General features: G+C 38.4%; 1 protein-coding gene across 2 annotated transcripts in view; it reads left to right on the plus strand.

Annotated features, from left to right (window-relative positions):
* tusc3 (tumor suppressor candidate 3) overlaps nucleotides 1-17,938 on the plus strand; it is a 405,732-nt gene that overhangs the window by 263,399 nt on the left and 124,395 nt on the right. For both annotated transcript variants that reach the window (XM_048544990.2, XM_059651455.1), the window contains exon 8: nucleotides 663-737. In XM_048544990.2, coding sequence (XP_048400947.1) covers nucleotides 663-737 — 75 coding nt within the window. The remainder of the gene's footprint in view (nucleotides 1-662; nucleotides 738-17,938) is intronic.

Here is a 17,938-nt window from a genome sequence, read left to right on the forward strand (position 1 = left end):
GCTGCTTGGCCTACTGTGTTCATCCAGCTTCACACTTTGTTATCTTGCATTCTCCAGCATCTGCAGTTCCCATCATCATCTGTCACCTGTGACCTTAATGAGGTGTCGAACAAACTAGAATACCCTTTAACTGGCAACTCACCACTGCCTACCAAAAAAACTCACCTCATCCTTCTGCTAACGCATAGAATGTGCAGCAAGTTGCTGCCTATGTCAAGAAAGGCCTCAAATTTTCCCAGTCAACATTGTTCTGATCCCTACATTGTCTTTTTTGTTTGAGTGATAATAACAGAATGTAAAATGATTCAACAAATAATTTCAAAATTGATTTGCATGCTGCTTTAAAGAAAATCTACTAAATATGCATGCCTAGTAAGTATGAAGTTGCATGTTGAACTGTTAATATTTCTTGGGGTAATATTGAGTCACTGTTATTGATTTCAGCTGATTTATGTTTCCCCCACCCTGAACTATGCATTTTAGAATTAATAGTTACCCAGAAAATTTTAAACCAGCTGGGAGCTGAATCAAGTATTCACTGAAATAAAGTGCAAGCATTTTTACTGAAAGTATTTTTAAAAAGGAGAAACATCTGATATATTTTGGTAACGAACTATAAGGAATTCTGCATAATGCTGCTGTTTCCTTGACAACAACTTCAGATGCTGCCATTACCATGGGAATGGTTCTTTTAAATGAAGCTGCAACATCCAAAGGTGATGTAGGAAAAAGAAGAAGTAAGTTATGCCTAGTTTTACATCAGTATGTTTACTTTTTGAACACACATGGCATTTCAGGCAGTAAAATATGGATGGAGAAATGAAATTGACTACTTTGATTGTGCTTGTGAGATGCTGCTTTGCCTGCTGTATTCATCCAGCTTCACACTTTATTAACTTTGATTGTATATGTTTTCTGCTTGTCTCCTACTATTTACGTTATTCGTTACTCAATAGTAAAGTCTCTACTACATAGATCATAAGAACTTTCATAATTTCAACAATCTAACAATATTCAAAACAATCAGGAGGAACTGACTTTATACCTTAGAATTATGCTATTAAATGATGAGAATTTTTAAAAACTCATTCATGGAATATGGGCATTGCTGGATATGCGAGCATTTTTCCCCCTATCCTTAATTGACCAGAGGTCAGTTGAGAGTCAATCACGTTGCTCTGGGTGTGGAGTCACATGTAGATCAGACCAGGTGAGGATGGCAGTTTCCTTCCCTGAAGGATATTAGCAAATCGGATGAATTTTCTGAGAATCGACAGTGGCTTCATGGTCATCATTAACTCTTAATTCCAGATTTTTATTGGATTCAAATTCCGCCATCTGCTGTGGTGGAATTCAGACCCAAGTCCCCAGAACATTACCTGGGTCTCTGGATTAACGGTCTAATGATAATACTGCTAGGCTGTTGTCTCCTGTTTGGGGCCAAAACTGGTTAGACATTAGGATCAGGCATGGGATTGTGAATAGCATTAACACACACCCATTCAAAGTAATGCATACAATGCAAAAACTCATTCTTCCTGTTAATTTAGTGATTGTGGTATGTAGCTCAGTACTGAATACGTTGCTGAGTGGCTGCACACCTCAGCAACGGTCCCAATTCAAGTTCCTTTAAAACCAGTCTGCACCCATGAATGTTGAGATAAATCTTGCTGCAGCTGAAGCTTGAAATGATAAAAGAGACATTGAAGATAGAAGAATGTTGGAAAATGGTACAACAGGACAATTGGCCTGACAAAGGTGTTTGAGTGGAGCACTGAGAGCATAGTAGGAAAAGACACAAATGTGGAGAGAAGTCATCTACCCTCAGGAGACCAGTAGGCCCTCAAGACAAATACTGAGAAGGCAATACAATGTCTAACTATGAATATGTGGATAGAGCGCCTCAAGAAGTCTAAGAACCTTAAATAGGTAACCAAGGTACAAGGCGAATGTATCTTCATATGCCATATCCTACCAGCCATACCACTAATCTCTCACATTGCTCTATTCACCATAGCTTGTTAATTCACTTTACAAAAATTTCCATCAAGTGCAACTTGGACCTTGTAGATGTTTTCTCATCAACCTGTTTGGTGATGTTCTCATACATCTCTGGAGCAGTTGGCTAAGAAGTAGGCACACTAACACCGTGTAAGAAGAGCCCTAACTGAGACCTCATTTTGTTAGCCACAACCTTACACAATTAGCACTGCTCCAAACATTGTCATTTCACAGCTTGCATACACAACCATCTATTTTACTGTGGCCTACACATCGCACCATATTCATTACACTTTGCTGTCTCTAATAAGACATGGTCGCATACAGTTAGAGGCAGCAGCATTTAATCGATAGCATAGTGGTGAAACCATATCCCAATAGAAGAGGCAGGGTTAGAAATCATTAATACAAATTTGACTGCATTCGAGGCCAACTGTGAGTCAATTTTTCTCAATCCATTTTGTCCTGGCCATTCATTCTTAAAAGCACTACTGATTGATAGCTGCAAATGGTGCAACTACAGACCTCTTGCATTCCATCTCTTCTTTCATCAGGCCCAACTATACTGCGGGGGTTAGGTCCTCAGGGAACAATAGAATTATGAAGAAGAAGCATTACCATTCAATCTTATACCCTCATCACCAACTCAGACCTGATACTATATTCACTTTGGAGGACAGCATAGATGCAGTATTGGTATGTACTGAGCTGACAGCATGTTCACTATGATTACACATTTTCAAACACCATTCGCAACTCATCATATACTGAGCCTGCCTGTGTCAATACGCATCAAGATCTGTAGAACTGTAATGTTTGGGCATCAAATGGCAAGTAACATTCACTCCATACAAGTGCAACGCAATGGCCATCTCCAACAAGAGGCAGTTGTTGACATCTAATGGCATTATCATTTTGGTATTCCCTGTTATCAACATCCTGACAGTTTTATAGACCAGAAGACTGAACTGACTAGTCAAATAAATACTTTGGTTACATGAACAGAGCCTAGGAATCCAGAAGCAAATAGCTTACCTCTTGACTCATCAAAGCCTGTGCACCATCTGCAAGGGCGAAGGCAGGATTGTGATGAGATCCTCCCTGCTTACTCAGATGAGTATAGGTCTACCAACTCAAGATGCTTGATACTATCCAAGTCAAAGCAGCCTGTTTGATTAGCACCATGTCCGCAAAACATACACTCCCTCCACCACTGACACTCAGTGATATGTACCATTTGTATGTGACTCACCAAGGCTCCTCCAACAGCGCCTTTCAAATTTGTGATGTCAAATACTTGGAAGGATAAAGAAGCAGATATGAAGCGGGGAGAAAAGCACCTACAACTTCTGCTCCAAATCTCATTCAGTCTTGACCCGGAAGTATGTTGCTATTCCTCCATTGTACTCGGTCAAAATCCTGGAACACATTTCCTAATAACACCGTAGGTACATATGCCCCAAGGATTGCAGTAGTTTAATGACGAAGCTCAGCACCACTATGGCATTTAAAGATGGGCAACAAATGCCGGCCTAGTCAGCAATGCACACATTCCATGTCATAAAGTCATAGAGATGAACAGCACAGAAACAAACCCACTCATCCATACGATTAGATATCCCAAATAAGTCTAATTCCATTTGCCAGCATTTGGCCCATGTCTGTCTAAACACTTACTATTCATATACTCATCCAGATGCTTCTTAAATGTTGTAAGCACCAGCCTCCATCACTTTCTCTGGCAACTCATTCCATACATGCACCAATTTCTGTGTGAAAAAGTTGTCCCTTAGGTCCCTTTCAAATATGTCCCCACTCACCTTAAACCAATACCTTATAATTTTGTATCCCCCCATCCTGGGGAAAAAACCTTATCTATTTACCCTATCTATGCTCCTTATGATATAATAAACCACTGCAAGGTTACCCCTCAGTCTCTGAAGTTCCAGGGAAAATAGCCCCATAAATAAATAAAAATAAATCACTACTATCAGGATATGATTGGGAACATAAGCCAACAAGAAATAGAATTGCTGTAGATCAGATGGCCAATCAAGTCTAGCTACTATTCAGTGCAATTGTGACTGGTCTTTGAGTTAATCTTTACTTTCTGTACACTTTTTATATCCTTGATTTGATTGCCTGAAAGACCAAATATCTCACAATGCAATGGAGAGGCATCTACAGCCCTGTGGGATAGAAAATTCTAAAAATTCACAAACCCTGAAGTGAAGACATTTGTCCTCATTCCATTCCTAAATGATTGCCCCCTTAGCCTGAAATTATGTATGTTTTAATTCCCGGCTAGGGTAAATAATTTCCGTGCCAATGCTGCCGAATACGTTCGGGATCTTTGTGCTTTAGTAGGATCACTTCACATTCTTCTAACCTCCAAGGATTTCATAACTAATTTATTTAGCATCTCATAATATAGCCCTCTTGCGCGAGGCACCAATCTGGTTAACCTTCACTTCATTGTATTTAATGTAAGTATGTCCCTTTTTTTATATGAGGACAAAATCTATTCTAGGATAAAGGCAGAAGTGCGGAAGAATCTCAGCATGTCTGGCAATGTCTGTAGAGAGAGAAGCAGAGTTCATGCTTCAACTCTGATAGGACTCTTCTTAAGGAGTTCTGGAGAGAATCATATTGGACTCAAAACATGAACTCTGTTTCTCCAGTACTTTCCATTTTTGATTCAGATTTTGTACTTATTGCATGTCCTAAGTATGGTTTAATCAAAGCCCCTGTACAATTATAAGACCTCTATTTTCTACTCTTTTCCCTCTTGTACTCTAATGTCCAATTTGTCTTTCCATGCTTGCTGCACATGTATACCAGCTTTGTGTTCCAAAACATCCAAGTACATATAAACTTCAAAATTTTGAGGCTTCATAGTATTTGTTTTTAAACAAGATCCTTATTTATTCTTAGAAATCAAAGTGAATGGTCGTATTTGACATTACATTGTACTTATTCTTCCAACTTGTCATCCACTCAATTAACTTGTCTATGTTTGGAATATTGTGTTCAGTTCTGGTCACCTCATTATAGGAAGGATGTGGAAGCTTTAAAGAGAGTGCAGAGGAGATTTACCAGGATGCTGACTGGACTGGAGGGCAGGCCCTCTGAGGAAAGGCTAAGGGAGCTAGGGATTTTTTTCATTGGATTGAAGAAGGATGAGAGGTGACTTGATAGAGGTGTACAAGATGATGAGAGGAATAGATAGAGTGGATGGCCAGAGACCTTTTCTCCCAGGGCAGAAATTACTATTGTAAGGAGGTTAATTTTAAGGTGATTGGAGGAAGGTATGGGGGGATGTCAGAGGTAGGTTCTTTACACAGAGAATGGTGGGTGCATGGAATGCGCTGCCAGCGGTGGTAGTGGAGTCAGATACATTAGGGACATTCAAGGATAGGCACATGGAGGATCGTAAATGTAGGGTATGCAGGGTGGTTTGATCTTGGAGTAGGATAGTAGGTCAGAACAACATTGTGCTGTACTGTTCTATGTTCTGTGTTTTATGTCCCTTTTGCAACCATAATATGTCTCTTTTCATATCTAGCATTCCCATCTAGCTTTGTATCATTAGCAAACTTAAGATTTGTTGGTCTATTTGATTAAGTTATTAATATAGAAAGGAAGAAGCTAAGATCCTAACGCAGTGGCGCTCAGTCACTTTCTGCCAACTTAATAATGCCCCATTTATCACTGTTCTTTGCTTTGTATCCCTTTGCTTGGTCTCTATTCATGCTAAACTATCATACCAAACTGCATGAGCTTTTATTTTATATATTAACCTTGTGAGTGATAACTTATCCTGCGTAATCACTGAAAAGGAATAGTGTACAGGGGTATGCTGAGAAGTAATTCCTCATTTGTTCCGCCAGTGCAGACATAATGGATCACTTGGTCTCCTCCTGTGCTGTAATAATTTTATGATTTTTGGATGCCTTTTTGTAACATCTATAAGTTTTCTTGCTCTTTTTTAAACATGATTTCCTTTTTGCAATTCCATGTTAACTATATCAAAATATTTCCTGATTTTCAAAATGCATTGTTAAGACTTGTGATAGATTCAGTGCTTTCCCACGGTCTCATGTCCAGCTGGCTGGCCTGTAGTTCCCTGCTTTCTCTCCCTTTCTTCTTGATTGACCATGTTATATGTGCTAAATTTCAATTTGTTGGAACCTTTCAAGATTCTAGTCAACTTGTCCTCACAAACGGCTACGGTTTAAGCCATCAGGTCCTGGCTAAATGTCTTCATTTTATTTATTCCTGTTCCCTACATAGCCCTTACTCCTGAATGCAGTATTGCCATTAAATGCTCCATCTATTCCTGACCTGCTCTGGTTGTCTTAAAACATACTATACACAGTTCTATTTTCTTAGCTTTTCTTCTTTGGATTTCAAAATTGCCCTTTCCTGTTGCATCCTGCCAACCACCCATCAGTTTTAAACCCGTCCAAATAGTGAGTTCTGTGATTCACCAGAGTGCAGGTCCAGCTGATTTAAGTGGAACCCAACACCAATTAACAACTTCTTCTTTCCTGAATACTAGTATCAATGATCCATGTCTACAAACTCCTTCTTCTAATATCACTGTTTGAGCCTTGTATTTAATTCTCAAATCTGCTTGCCCTTATACCAATTGGCACATTGTTCAGGTAATGTTCTCAGATTTTACACATTTGAAGTTGTGTATTTTAATTTTGTCTTAACCTCTCAAAGTGCTGAGCAAAATATCTTTCCTAGGCTCTGCCATGGTGTGGTTCCAAAGTAGCCTACAACAACTCGATCCTCTCTTTCACATTCCTCATTCATCTCCACCTGTCAGTTGATGTCATTAACCATAGTACCAGAAAACACATCCTTAAGATTTCCCACATCCCATCTGATTAGAACAGTTTCATCACCCTTACTTTGTACCATTTCATTACCACATTCCTTTTTACTTCTAAGTTGAACTTCTTCTTGCGCCGTGGTGCCACGGTTTGTTTTCCCATCTGCACAATCTTTGTTCTTAACTACAAAGATAGCAAGCATATTGCATCCATTGTTTAAAGTAGAAAACTAAGTCTTCTCCTTCACTACATGCTGATTATCCATACCAGTCTGACTTGCTGTCGTGAGCCTGGTTGCCGATCATGTGTTACATTCCACTTAACCTGTCAGGAGTTAATGCCTCCTACAGCAGTGTGTTCTTGTAACATTCTCCCTCCCTGATTCCTCACAGTACATCAAGACAGACCCCAGCTCAACCCCTCTGATCTGAAGTTGCTCAAGTTGCAAATAAATGTTAAATGCAGATATGGTTGTTCCAGACAACAAAACATTCCATAGACTCCCAGATGTTGCAGCCACTGCGCAGCACCGTCCTGACCATCTCTGCTTCCCCTTATTTATTTAATTGCTCAATTAGTTTTTAATACTGTTCCCTCAGGTGACATTAAGTTATGTTCTGCTGGTTTACAGACAGATTAAGTACACTGTTACTGGATATTGAAAAGCACAGTCCAAAATGCAGGAACTCTTCTCCATTCAGTATCAAAGCCCAGACTTAACACTTGGCTCACAAAGCACTTTATGCTTCCTAATTCTGTGGAACAACAAAATCTATCTACTTTTGTTGCCAGAGCTGATTCCTCATTTTTTTTTTGCAAGTCAAATTGCAAATTCTAAGTCAATTTCCTGCCACAATGTCACACATGAGTTTTGTTGCAGAAGCCTGATGAAGACTTTGATGGTATGGAGTTTTGAAAAACCAACAGTAATATGAACATATTTAGCAGAGGTGATGGTGTAGTGTTCATATCACTGGACGAATAGTTTAGTAATCCAGAACCCCAAGCTAATGTTCTAGGGACATGAATTCGGATCCCACCATGGCAGATAGTAAAATTTGAATTCAATTTAATTTTTAAAAAATTTAAAGCTAGCCTAATGGCAGCCATGTAACCATTGTCGCTTGCCATAACAGCTTATTGGTTCACAAATGTCCTTTAGCCAAGGAAATCTGTTGTCCTTACGTGGTCTTGCCTACAAGTTACTCTGGTTCTGTAGCGATGTGGCTGACACCTAACTGCCCTCTGGCCAATTATAGACAACAATAATTACTGGCCCACCCAGTGATCCTCACTTCCAATGAACAAATAAAAATAACCATGTATTAGAAGTAGACCACTCAGCTTGATGCATCATTTGTGATTGTGCCCTCTACCTTCCTGTCTACTGTGTGTCCTTTGACTCCCTTGTCAGTCAAGAACCTGCCCAACTTTAAAATAATCAATGATTCTGCCTCCACTGTTCTCTGGTGAAGAGAATTCCACAGGTGATGACTCTTTGAAATGAAAAAATTCTCCTCATATCTGCAATAAATGGGAGATCCTCTAGATGGAATGTTCTGCTCCCTTGAGCATTATGGACAATGACAAGAAATGTGGGAATGTATGGAGGAATGGAAAAAAAGCACAGAATCTTGACTTTGCAAAAGACATGACATTAGTTTGTTTACTTATTAGAACATAGAACAATGCAGCGCAGAACAGGCCCTTCGGCCCTCGATGTTGCGCCGACCTGTGAACTAATCTAAGCCCCTCCCCCTACACTATCCCATCATTATCCATATGCTTATCCAAGGACTGTTTAAATGCCCGTAATGTGGCTGAGTTAACTACATTGGCAGGCAGGGCATTCCACGCCCTTACCAATATTGTCAAATGCCACCTCTATCTGGCCAATGAAGAATATTAGAATTCTTTATTAAATTCCTATGGTCGCCTCTGCCTGAACCATGTGAAATATATTGGGCGGATTCACTACCACCAATGTGAGTTCTTGGTGTCAGTCAGAGTTCTTGATACCAAACAAGGAAGGACGCCTACACAAAGTCTTTGGTGGGCCATAAGCTCAGACTTGATAAACAAAACAGGTTTATTAGCTATTACATAGTTACATTACAACGAGATACACGATCATCTTCTGTGAGATATCAAGCCAAAGTAAGATTTTTTAAAAAGTACAGAGAACTGGGAATTGACCCTCACCACCATCCTAACTGCAACACGGGAGGTGGAGAGAATCAAAGTGTTAGAATGCATAGTTATTGGCAAGGAAATTCCCCAGATACTTGGTAACAGCATAGTACACAACCACCTTACTGGGGCCTCTGAGACAGTTGTTTGTGTTGTCATGTGGTAAGGAGCATATCAGAAGTGAGCAGGAGGTGATGTTGAAGGCAGGTATAATGTGAAGAACATGCTCAACTGGGCACAGGTGCTGAATTTCTGCAGTTATCAATGAGGAAGACTGTTCTGGAGCAGCACCAGAAAATTTGTGCAGTTCTGTAAGCACTTCCAGAGACATTGCACAAAACTGAAGAAAGATTAGAAGAATCCAACCAGTCATTCACAGTGGAGTCCAAGATGTGGTATTTGATCACATGGTCATTGGCTGTGAGCAGTGCTTCACTGACTGAAAGCACAATTTAATGCTGTGTGCACATGACTAGTTTGGAGGGGGCAGAACATGACTAGGCACCTCACTGAAGTGCAGCAAAGTGCTCTCCATCTCTTGGCTTATAAAAAGGGAAAGTGTAGGTGAGCCTTGTGAGGGAAGAAGGATACTATGGAACATGAAAGCAAAGACTTTTCTCAAAGCATTCCACTCCTCTTCTTTGCTCCCCTCCCCTATCTTAGACAGTGTTGCCTCTTACTTCCAAGGCCCTGTTCATCCAAGTTGGGGCAGACTTTGGCAGAGTCCTTATTGGCTCCAAAATCTAGATACCAGTGGCCATGATTTGCTGAATAGTCAGAGCAGAGATATAAGCAACATGCCTCTACACTGCAGAAACCACAGAGATAGCATTATATAGGATTTATAAACTTAAATTCAAGTTTCATTGTGTACCTTAGAGGAGCTGCTTTAGAGCACCTGGGACAGCACCAACTGTCAAGATGTTCCAGATATTTAAGAGGTAAATACCTTGTTTTACTCATCATCAATTATTTAATTCTTCCCCATACATTGGAGGATTTGGCAAAGAGACAAATTTGGCCTGCTGTGCAAATATTTAATCTTTCTTTTGTGCATAGTGACAACTTTTTCTCTTCAGCATTTTCTATCTTTTGACAGCAAATCCACGTAGGAATGTAGGAATTTGGAATGGGGAGTAGGTCATTTGGCTATTTGAACTTACTCTACTATTCAGGATCATATGTGAAATGGTTGTAACTTCAACTTCATTTTGCTTTTTGACTCCTATAACCATTAACACCATGTCAATCAAAACTATCTATACCTTAAATAAGTTCAGTGACCCAGCTTCCCCTACAGTACTTGCTGGGGAAGAAATTTCCATGTACTTAAGAACCCTCTGAGACATTAGTTTTAATCTCCCAATGGAAACAGCCTTTTGGCATCTATCCTGTAAAGCCCCCTGAGGATGCCGAACAAAGAGACCTATCGATGCAGGTGCATAGCTCCTTGAAAATGAAGATACAGGTGGACCGGATGATGATAAAGTGTTTGCCATGCTTGCCTTCAATGGTCAGTCATTGAGTAAAGGAGCTGAGATGTCACGTTATGGTTGTACAGGACATTGTTGAGGTCACATTTAGAATACTGTGTTCAGTTCTGGTCTCACTGCTGTAGGAAAGATGATGTTAAACTTGAAAGGGTTTGGAAAAGATTTACAAGGTTGTTGCCAGGATTGGAAGGTTTGAGCTACAGGGAAAGGCTGGGGTTATTTTCCCTAGAGCATTGGAGGCTGAGGGTTGACCTTATAGAGGTTTATAAAATCACAAGGGACATAGCGTGAATAGGCAAGGTCTTTTTCCTAGAGTAAGGGAAGCCAAAGCTAGAGAGCATTGGTTTAAGGTGCGAGGGGAAAGATTTAAAAGTGATCTTTTAATTTAAACTTCATTTTGCTTCATAATCAACATAGTTTTGATCGACCATCTATGTCTTGAATAAATTCAGTGATCCACCCTCCACTATAGTACTTGCTGGGGAAGAAATTTCCATATACTTAAGAATAGTTTCATGCAGAACATGGTCCATGTATGGAACGAGCTGCCAGAAGTGGCAGGTACAATTACAGTATTTTAAAAGGCAGCTGGATGGGTACATGAATAAAAATTTTGAAAAAGAAAATGGGCTAAATACTGACAAATGGAATTAGATCAGTTTTGGATATATGAATGGCACAGACGAGTTGAACTGAAGGGCCTTTTTCCATACTATGTAACTCTATGTTTCTGTGACTCTATTTCAAAACAGTCACTGCTTATTCTCCTAAACTGCATTGGCTACAGCCCAGCCTATTCAAATTTCTTATTAAAACCTCTGATTGAGTTGGATGAGATTTACTGAACTACTTCTAATGCAGTTATATCTTTTTGTTCTAGGACTGCAGATATAGTCTTACAACGTTCTATACACCTACGGTAAAACTTCCCTAGTCTTATAGTCCCTTCCCCTTGCAATAAACCCCATCATTCGATTTGCCTTCCTAATCACTTGCTGAATCTGCATTCATGTATCTGGATATCCAGATCGCTCTGCTTTTCAGAGTTCTGTAATGTCTTTCCATTTAAAATTTTAGTAACTATTTTTGTCATCTGCCTTCCAAAATCGAAAACTTCACATTCCCATTTCATTCTCCATCTGCTATATTTTTCTACGTCACATAGTGTGACCTATCCTTTTGACATGGGCTAACCTCTTGATGCATTTAGTTTGACAAGAAAGTAAGTTAATTGGCAAATTTAGCTAACGAATATTTGCAGCAGCCAATTTTTTAAATGTTTTTTCTTGAGGATTCCGAAGAGCTACATTTTTGTTATTAAGAGGCCCTTTGAATTGGTACTAATGCCCTGCAGATGAGCTGCAAGTATGTCAATATCTTCAATAATTATCAGTCCTCCACTAAACCTAAACCACAACAATCTCACAAGGAAAACTTACATTTCTTAAATGCCACAAGATACAAATTGGTACAAGACAAAAATCCTAAGTCAGGAAAAGTTTTTTTTTCACTAATGATCACATATTTAATAAAAAAAAGTTAATTTGCAAAGAATTCATGATCTGTGACTTCAAATTTTCTTGGTCCCCAGTTAGCTAAGTATCCCTTCCTTGATATGCTCTAGCCCTATTATTCAATATAGGGCTGACTTTGTTTGTAGAGCTTGATGGAAGTACAGTTCTAACAGCTTTGCTGGCTGAATTTAAGACACATGTTTTATGACTCTCTCACGAGAATTGAAACCATTTAAATCATTCTGCTTCATAATTTGCTTTTTATGTAGCTCTCAAAGTAACATTTCAAATAAAATTGATTATATTCAATGTATCACCTCTTTACACATTCTATACAATAGTTATTGCTCGATTCCACGCTAACATGAATTCCCAGTGTAAGGTCTTCTCTGTCAAACTAAAATTAATCTTCAGAGGACTGTATCGTCTATTGCACCCTATCCAGAAATGAATGCCTTCATGAGAGAAAGTGAAGGGAGAATCTTGGCAAGAGAACAATAATGAATGGTAGAAAGTGATAAAAATACAGCTGCTGTTCCATTTCTCAGCTCAAGTGCCAAGTGAATGTGACTGATTGGCAATTTCATGCATTGTGAGATCATCCAAACCTCTTGATTAATGAATTTTATTATTTTTCCATAATAATCCATTATTCTAACTGTAATTTTAATTTAGGTGTACAATTTTGGGGTTTAAACACACTGCATTCTATTACAAAATTTTAATTTCCCCCGTTACAGTCTTTGGAAATGCTAACCTATTCATTGTTAATTACAACAGTTCATGTTTAACATCTTATTAATCAGTCTAACCAATGGAAATACCATTCTTCAAGCTCCATGCTCCAAAGAACATTACTAGGAGAATGTAAAGCAACAATTTCCCACTAAATTAGTTTCTGTCCTGGTGCTTGCTTTAATTGCATATCTCTTCAGTGTATATTTTGTATTAATAATGCAAAGTTGCAATTAATCCATTTTTAAAGAGGAATATATTAACTACACATCTACTTTGAATTGTGGTCATTGTTTGCTTTAGGGAGTAATTTTAGGAGCCACAAAGGAATGATAGGAGAGGAAAGCAGATTTTTGTATGTTATACAGGTTTTGTATAATTTCAGAAAGGAAACAGTATCTTGCTTCAGGAATATTGATTTGTGACAGCTTCAGTAATTGTATCATTTCCAATGAAGGTAGAGGAAATCTTATGCCATTACGTAATAAAAGCCATTTCAGCAAAGGGCCATAATTAAACACATTACCTGGCACAATTTACCAAATAATCTGAAAAAGATTTGAACATTCTTGTTAATTGTTAGACACTGTACATATACTTGCAGTTATCCAGCTACATTTGTACATTAGTATGGCATTGCTTCAGGCACTCACTAAGTCCCAGGTGGAATTTCAGACCCGTCACATTGAATAATATGAAATGGACTCACAGCACATTATTGTGAAAAATTACAGCTAACAAAAAATAGCTAGCAAAACCTTCTAAATTAGGGCATGAAATGTAGTGGTATTAATTTATACACTAAAATTAAGATAAAACTCTAACAGGTCATGGTCAGAGTTTGTTGTTGTGAAATGTATTGTTTCTTATTTTCTACATTTTTTTTAACCAATGTCAAAATGATTTTAGTTTAGCAACCTAAAGATAAATCAGATGAAAATAAAATGGCAGTCACTTTATTTCTTCAGAATATTTTACTAAACTATGAAAATGGCTGCATGTATTTACCTAACCAAATTTGGTTTTGTCAGATTCAGTTGAAACGTGTAATCAAGATGAATATTTATTTACAGTGACATCCGCTGCTGTAGATTCCTAGTCTGTAACAGTACTGAAGGATTCCATTTGACCCATCATGCTTATGCTAACTTTTTGAAAGAACTATCCATGATCTCCACTCCCTCCTTTCCCAATAGCCTCACAAGCATTTCAAATAATGCAGGCATTTATTTATTTATTTATTATTCAATGTACTTCCATCACCCTTCCATGTAAAACTTGCAGAGCATTAAAAAGTCTTTTTTTTCCCCACTAATATCACATGTGGTTCTTTCTGAAGAAGGGTCCAGACTCAAAACGTCAGCTTTCCTGCTCCTCTGATGCTGTTTTGGCCTGCTGTGCTCATCCAGATCCACACCTTGTTATCTCAGATTCTCTAGCGTCAGCAGTTCCTATTATCTTTGGTTCTTTCATCAGTTGCCTTAAATCTATACTATCTGGTTCCCAAACTTCAGCCACTGGAAACAGTTTACCCTTATTTACTCTAATACTATTTTTCATGATTTTGATATATGTACCTAAATACCTTAGAATCCCTGCTGTCCTGGGCATTACAAGTCACTTCCTCTAATCATTTAACCCTGTTCTTTACCCTTGGTACCATTCTAGAAAGCTGTCTTTGTGTCCTCTCTATGGCCTTAACATCTTTCCTAAAGTGCAATACCCTGAATTAGCCAGGGTACTCCTACTGGTGTCTTATGAACGTTTTACAAAAGTTTAGTATAAATTCATTGCTTTTGTATCCTGCACCTCTGCTTCGAAAGCCAAATACCATAATTACCCTTTAAACAACTGTCTCAACATATCTGCCATTTTTAAAGAATTATGCATGTGTATTGTTTTGAGAAGATTTGTAGCCCAGGTTAAGTTTCTGGATGTGAGTTTGCTTGCTGAGCTGGAAGGTTAGTTTTCAGACGTTTCATCACCATTCTAGGTAACATCATCAGTGAGCCTCCAGTGAAGCGCTGGTGTTATGTCCTGCTTTCTATTTATCTGTTTAGGTTTCCTTGGGTTGGTGATGCCATTTCCTGTGTTGGTGATGTCATTTCCCGTTCTTTTTCTCGGAGGATGGTAGATGGGCTTCAAATCAATGTGTTTGTTGATGGAGTTCCGGTTGGAATGCCATGCTTCTAGGAATTCTCGTGCATGTCTCTGTTTGGCTTGTCCCAGGATGGATGCGTTGTCCCAATCAAAGTGGTGTCCTTCCTCATCTATATGTAAGGATACTAGTGAGAGTGGGTCATGTCTTTTTGTGGCTTATTGTGGTTGGTTGGCTCACCAAGCTGGTTTGGTATTCAGCAGACATTTCATTACCCTGCTGGGTAACATCATCAGTGCAGCCTCTAATGAAGCGCTGTTGTGTTTTCCCGCCTGTTATTTAAACTCTGATGTCCGTTGAGCTGTGTTACTTCCCTTCCAGTTTTACTTCGCAGTGGATTATATGTAGGGTCTAGCTCTATGTGTTTGTTGATGGACTTCTTAGTGGAGAACCAGGCCTCTAGGAATTTCCTTGCTTGTCTCTGCTTGGCCTGTCCCAGGATCCTGGTGTTGTCCCCATCAAACTAGTGGTTTACCTTATCCATGTGAATGAAGATGACTGAGTAGCGGCCGTGACATTTTGTTGCTAGTTGATGTTCATGGGGTACTCTTGTGGCTAATTTTCTTCCTATCTGTCCAATATAATGTTTGTTGCAGTCTTTGCAGGGGATGTTGTATATTACATATTGTTGGTCCTGTTTATAGTGAGTAATAAGTCTTTGATTTGGGTTAGCAGTGGTCAGTTCAGATGTGTTCTTGATGTCACACCCGACACACACGTCACACAACCTTCTGAAGGGCAATCAGGGACCAACAGTACATGCTGGTCAGCCAGGGACACCCATACCCTATATGTGAATTTTAAAAAAGTATTTATTTTTGAAATGTATTTACTTTGGTAATCTGTTAATGAACTTGTAACAAAAGGACGCAAGTTTATTTGCAAAAAAAAGTTATTTACATGCCAAGTAATCTGGAAAGACATAACTGGGAAAAAAAACAGATATTTTTGTTCTCAGCAATATTCCTTACAGACAATCACCCCTAGTTAAGAATCGTTCTGATCCTCAGTTTAAAATTTCCCTCGGAACTGAGAAAGTTGCAATTGCTCCCCTTCGCCAACTTTCTGCACATTCATCAGGTATGTTTCTCTCCATTACCGTCCCTCTCTGAAACCCACAGCTACCCAGGCTAACTCTCTGACTATTCTCATTGAACAATAAGAAATAAACTCAAGACTTTCAGTACTTTTAAGCTACTGAAAAACACATCTTTCATTCTGAATCTTTTCTTCTGAAATGCTCGGATAAAATTGTTCTTCTGCAGCCTGCTTATAGCACTGGGTCTTTCGCTGTTTAGGCCATAAAAGCTCAAGTCAACAACAAGCGACAATTAAAGCATCAGTTTGCTTCTTTAGTCTTTTAGCATAATTCACATGACTTCTTGGAATGGCTGTTTTTCTCATTGGTCTAAGTAACTTTCAGATCCTTTCTTTAAAGAAAAGACCACAACAGCACTGAAAAACAAACACCTACTTACATACACTTTATAATACATAATTCCGAATGATATCAATAATATAAGAACATAAGAAATATGAGCAGGAGTAAACCCTTGAGCCTACTCTGCCATTTGATCATGGCTGAAATCATCTCAGCCTCAACTCTACTTTCCTGCTTGTTCTCCATAACACTTCAACGCATTACTAATTAAAAAGCAGTCTATCTCCTCCATAAATGTACTCAACATTCCAACATCTGCCACATACCGGGTGAGTGAATTCCGCAAATTCAAAACCATTTGAGAAAAGTAATTTCTCTTCAATTCTGTTTTGAATCTGCTACCTTTATTCTAAAACTATGACCTCTCCTTCAGGATTGAGCCACAACAAAACATCCTTTCCACATTTACTTTGCCAATTCCCTTTAGCATCTATGTACCACAAATAGATCTCTTCTCATTCTCCTAAACTCCAGAGAGTATCAGGCTAAACTTCTCAATTTGTCTTCATAAGACAAACCTCCTTTGAATTGCATCTGAATGATACAACCATATCTGTCCTCAAGTAAGAGACAAAAATTGTGTGCAGTACTAGAGGTGCTGTCTTGTTACTGCACTTGTATGCCTACTCTCATGCTTGATTCCTTTAGCAATAAATGCCTTCCTCATAGCCTGTTGTACCTGTATAATAGTTTTCAGTGATTCATGCACAAGGACACCCAGATTCCTCCGTAATGAAGCACTCTGCATTTAGATAGTGTTGCCCTTCTATTACTGCTATGAAAAAGGATACCCTAATGTCATATATTCAACCTTCATCACTAATCTTATCCATTCTCTTCATTGATTTTTCAAAGAATTCAATCAATTCTATCAAATAGGATCTGCTTTCAACAAATCTATGGTGATTTGAATGTGTTAACCATTACTTTCTAACTGCTAGTTTTTAATTTTTTTAAAAAATTTACTTCACAGGATGTAAGCATTGCTGACCACTCATCCAGTGAGCAATTCAGGATTTAAATTTACCTCAAGACAATTTTCGATGTTGTTTTGTATCGCTTTTGATTATTATATAGCTTTTGCTATTCATCTTGGAATAAGCATTTTTCATTGCAAATATTCAAAAATCAAAGTGAAGATGAAAGAGATGTGTTTCAAAAATCAGTCACATTTTAGATACTTTATTTACTGTGGAATTGAGCAAATCAACTTGTCCATTTTGAAGTCAAAATATATGATTTAAAGATTTTATGGTCCTTGAAAATAAAAATTAATTATTGAGAGAAAAAGATTATCACATTTAATGGTGCAGCAACTGCTGTAAAGTTTATGATCTGCTGCCCAGACTTCAAGAAATTACACCTCTGCACAGAAATTAAGAGACACTCAGAATTAATGAATTTAGCAGAAAAATCATTAGAAGAAAAAATGGGTGATCTGAATGTTCTTGAACTTGCTAATATTGAAGTTAAAAGCGATTCAGGCTGTTTGACTTGGCACAACATGCCGAGCCGCTGTTGACTATATCAACAAAGCAAGTATCAAGTGATCACCTTAAAGG

This window comes from Stegostoma tigrinum, chromosome 1, assembly GCF_030684315.1.
Source record: "Stegostoma tigrinum isolate sSteTig4 chromosome 1, sSteTig4.hap1, whole genome shotgun sequence".
NCBI lineage: Eukaryota > Metazoa > Chordata > Chondrichthyes > Orectolobiformes > Stegostomatidae > Stegostoma > Stegostoma tigrinum.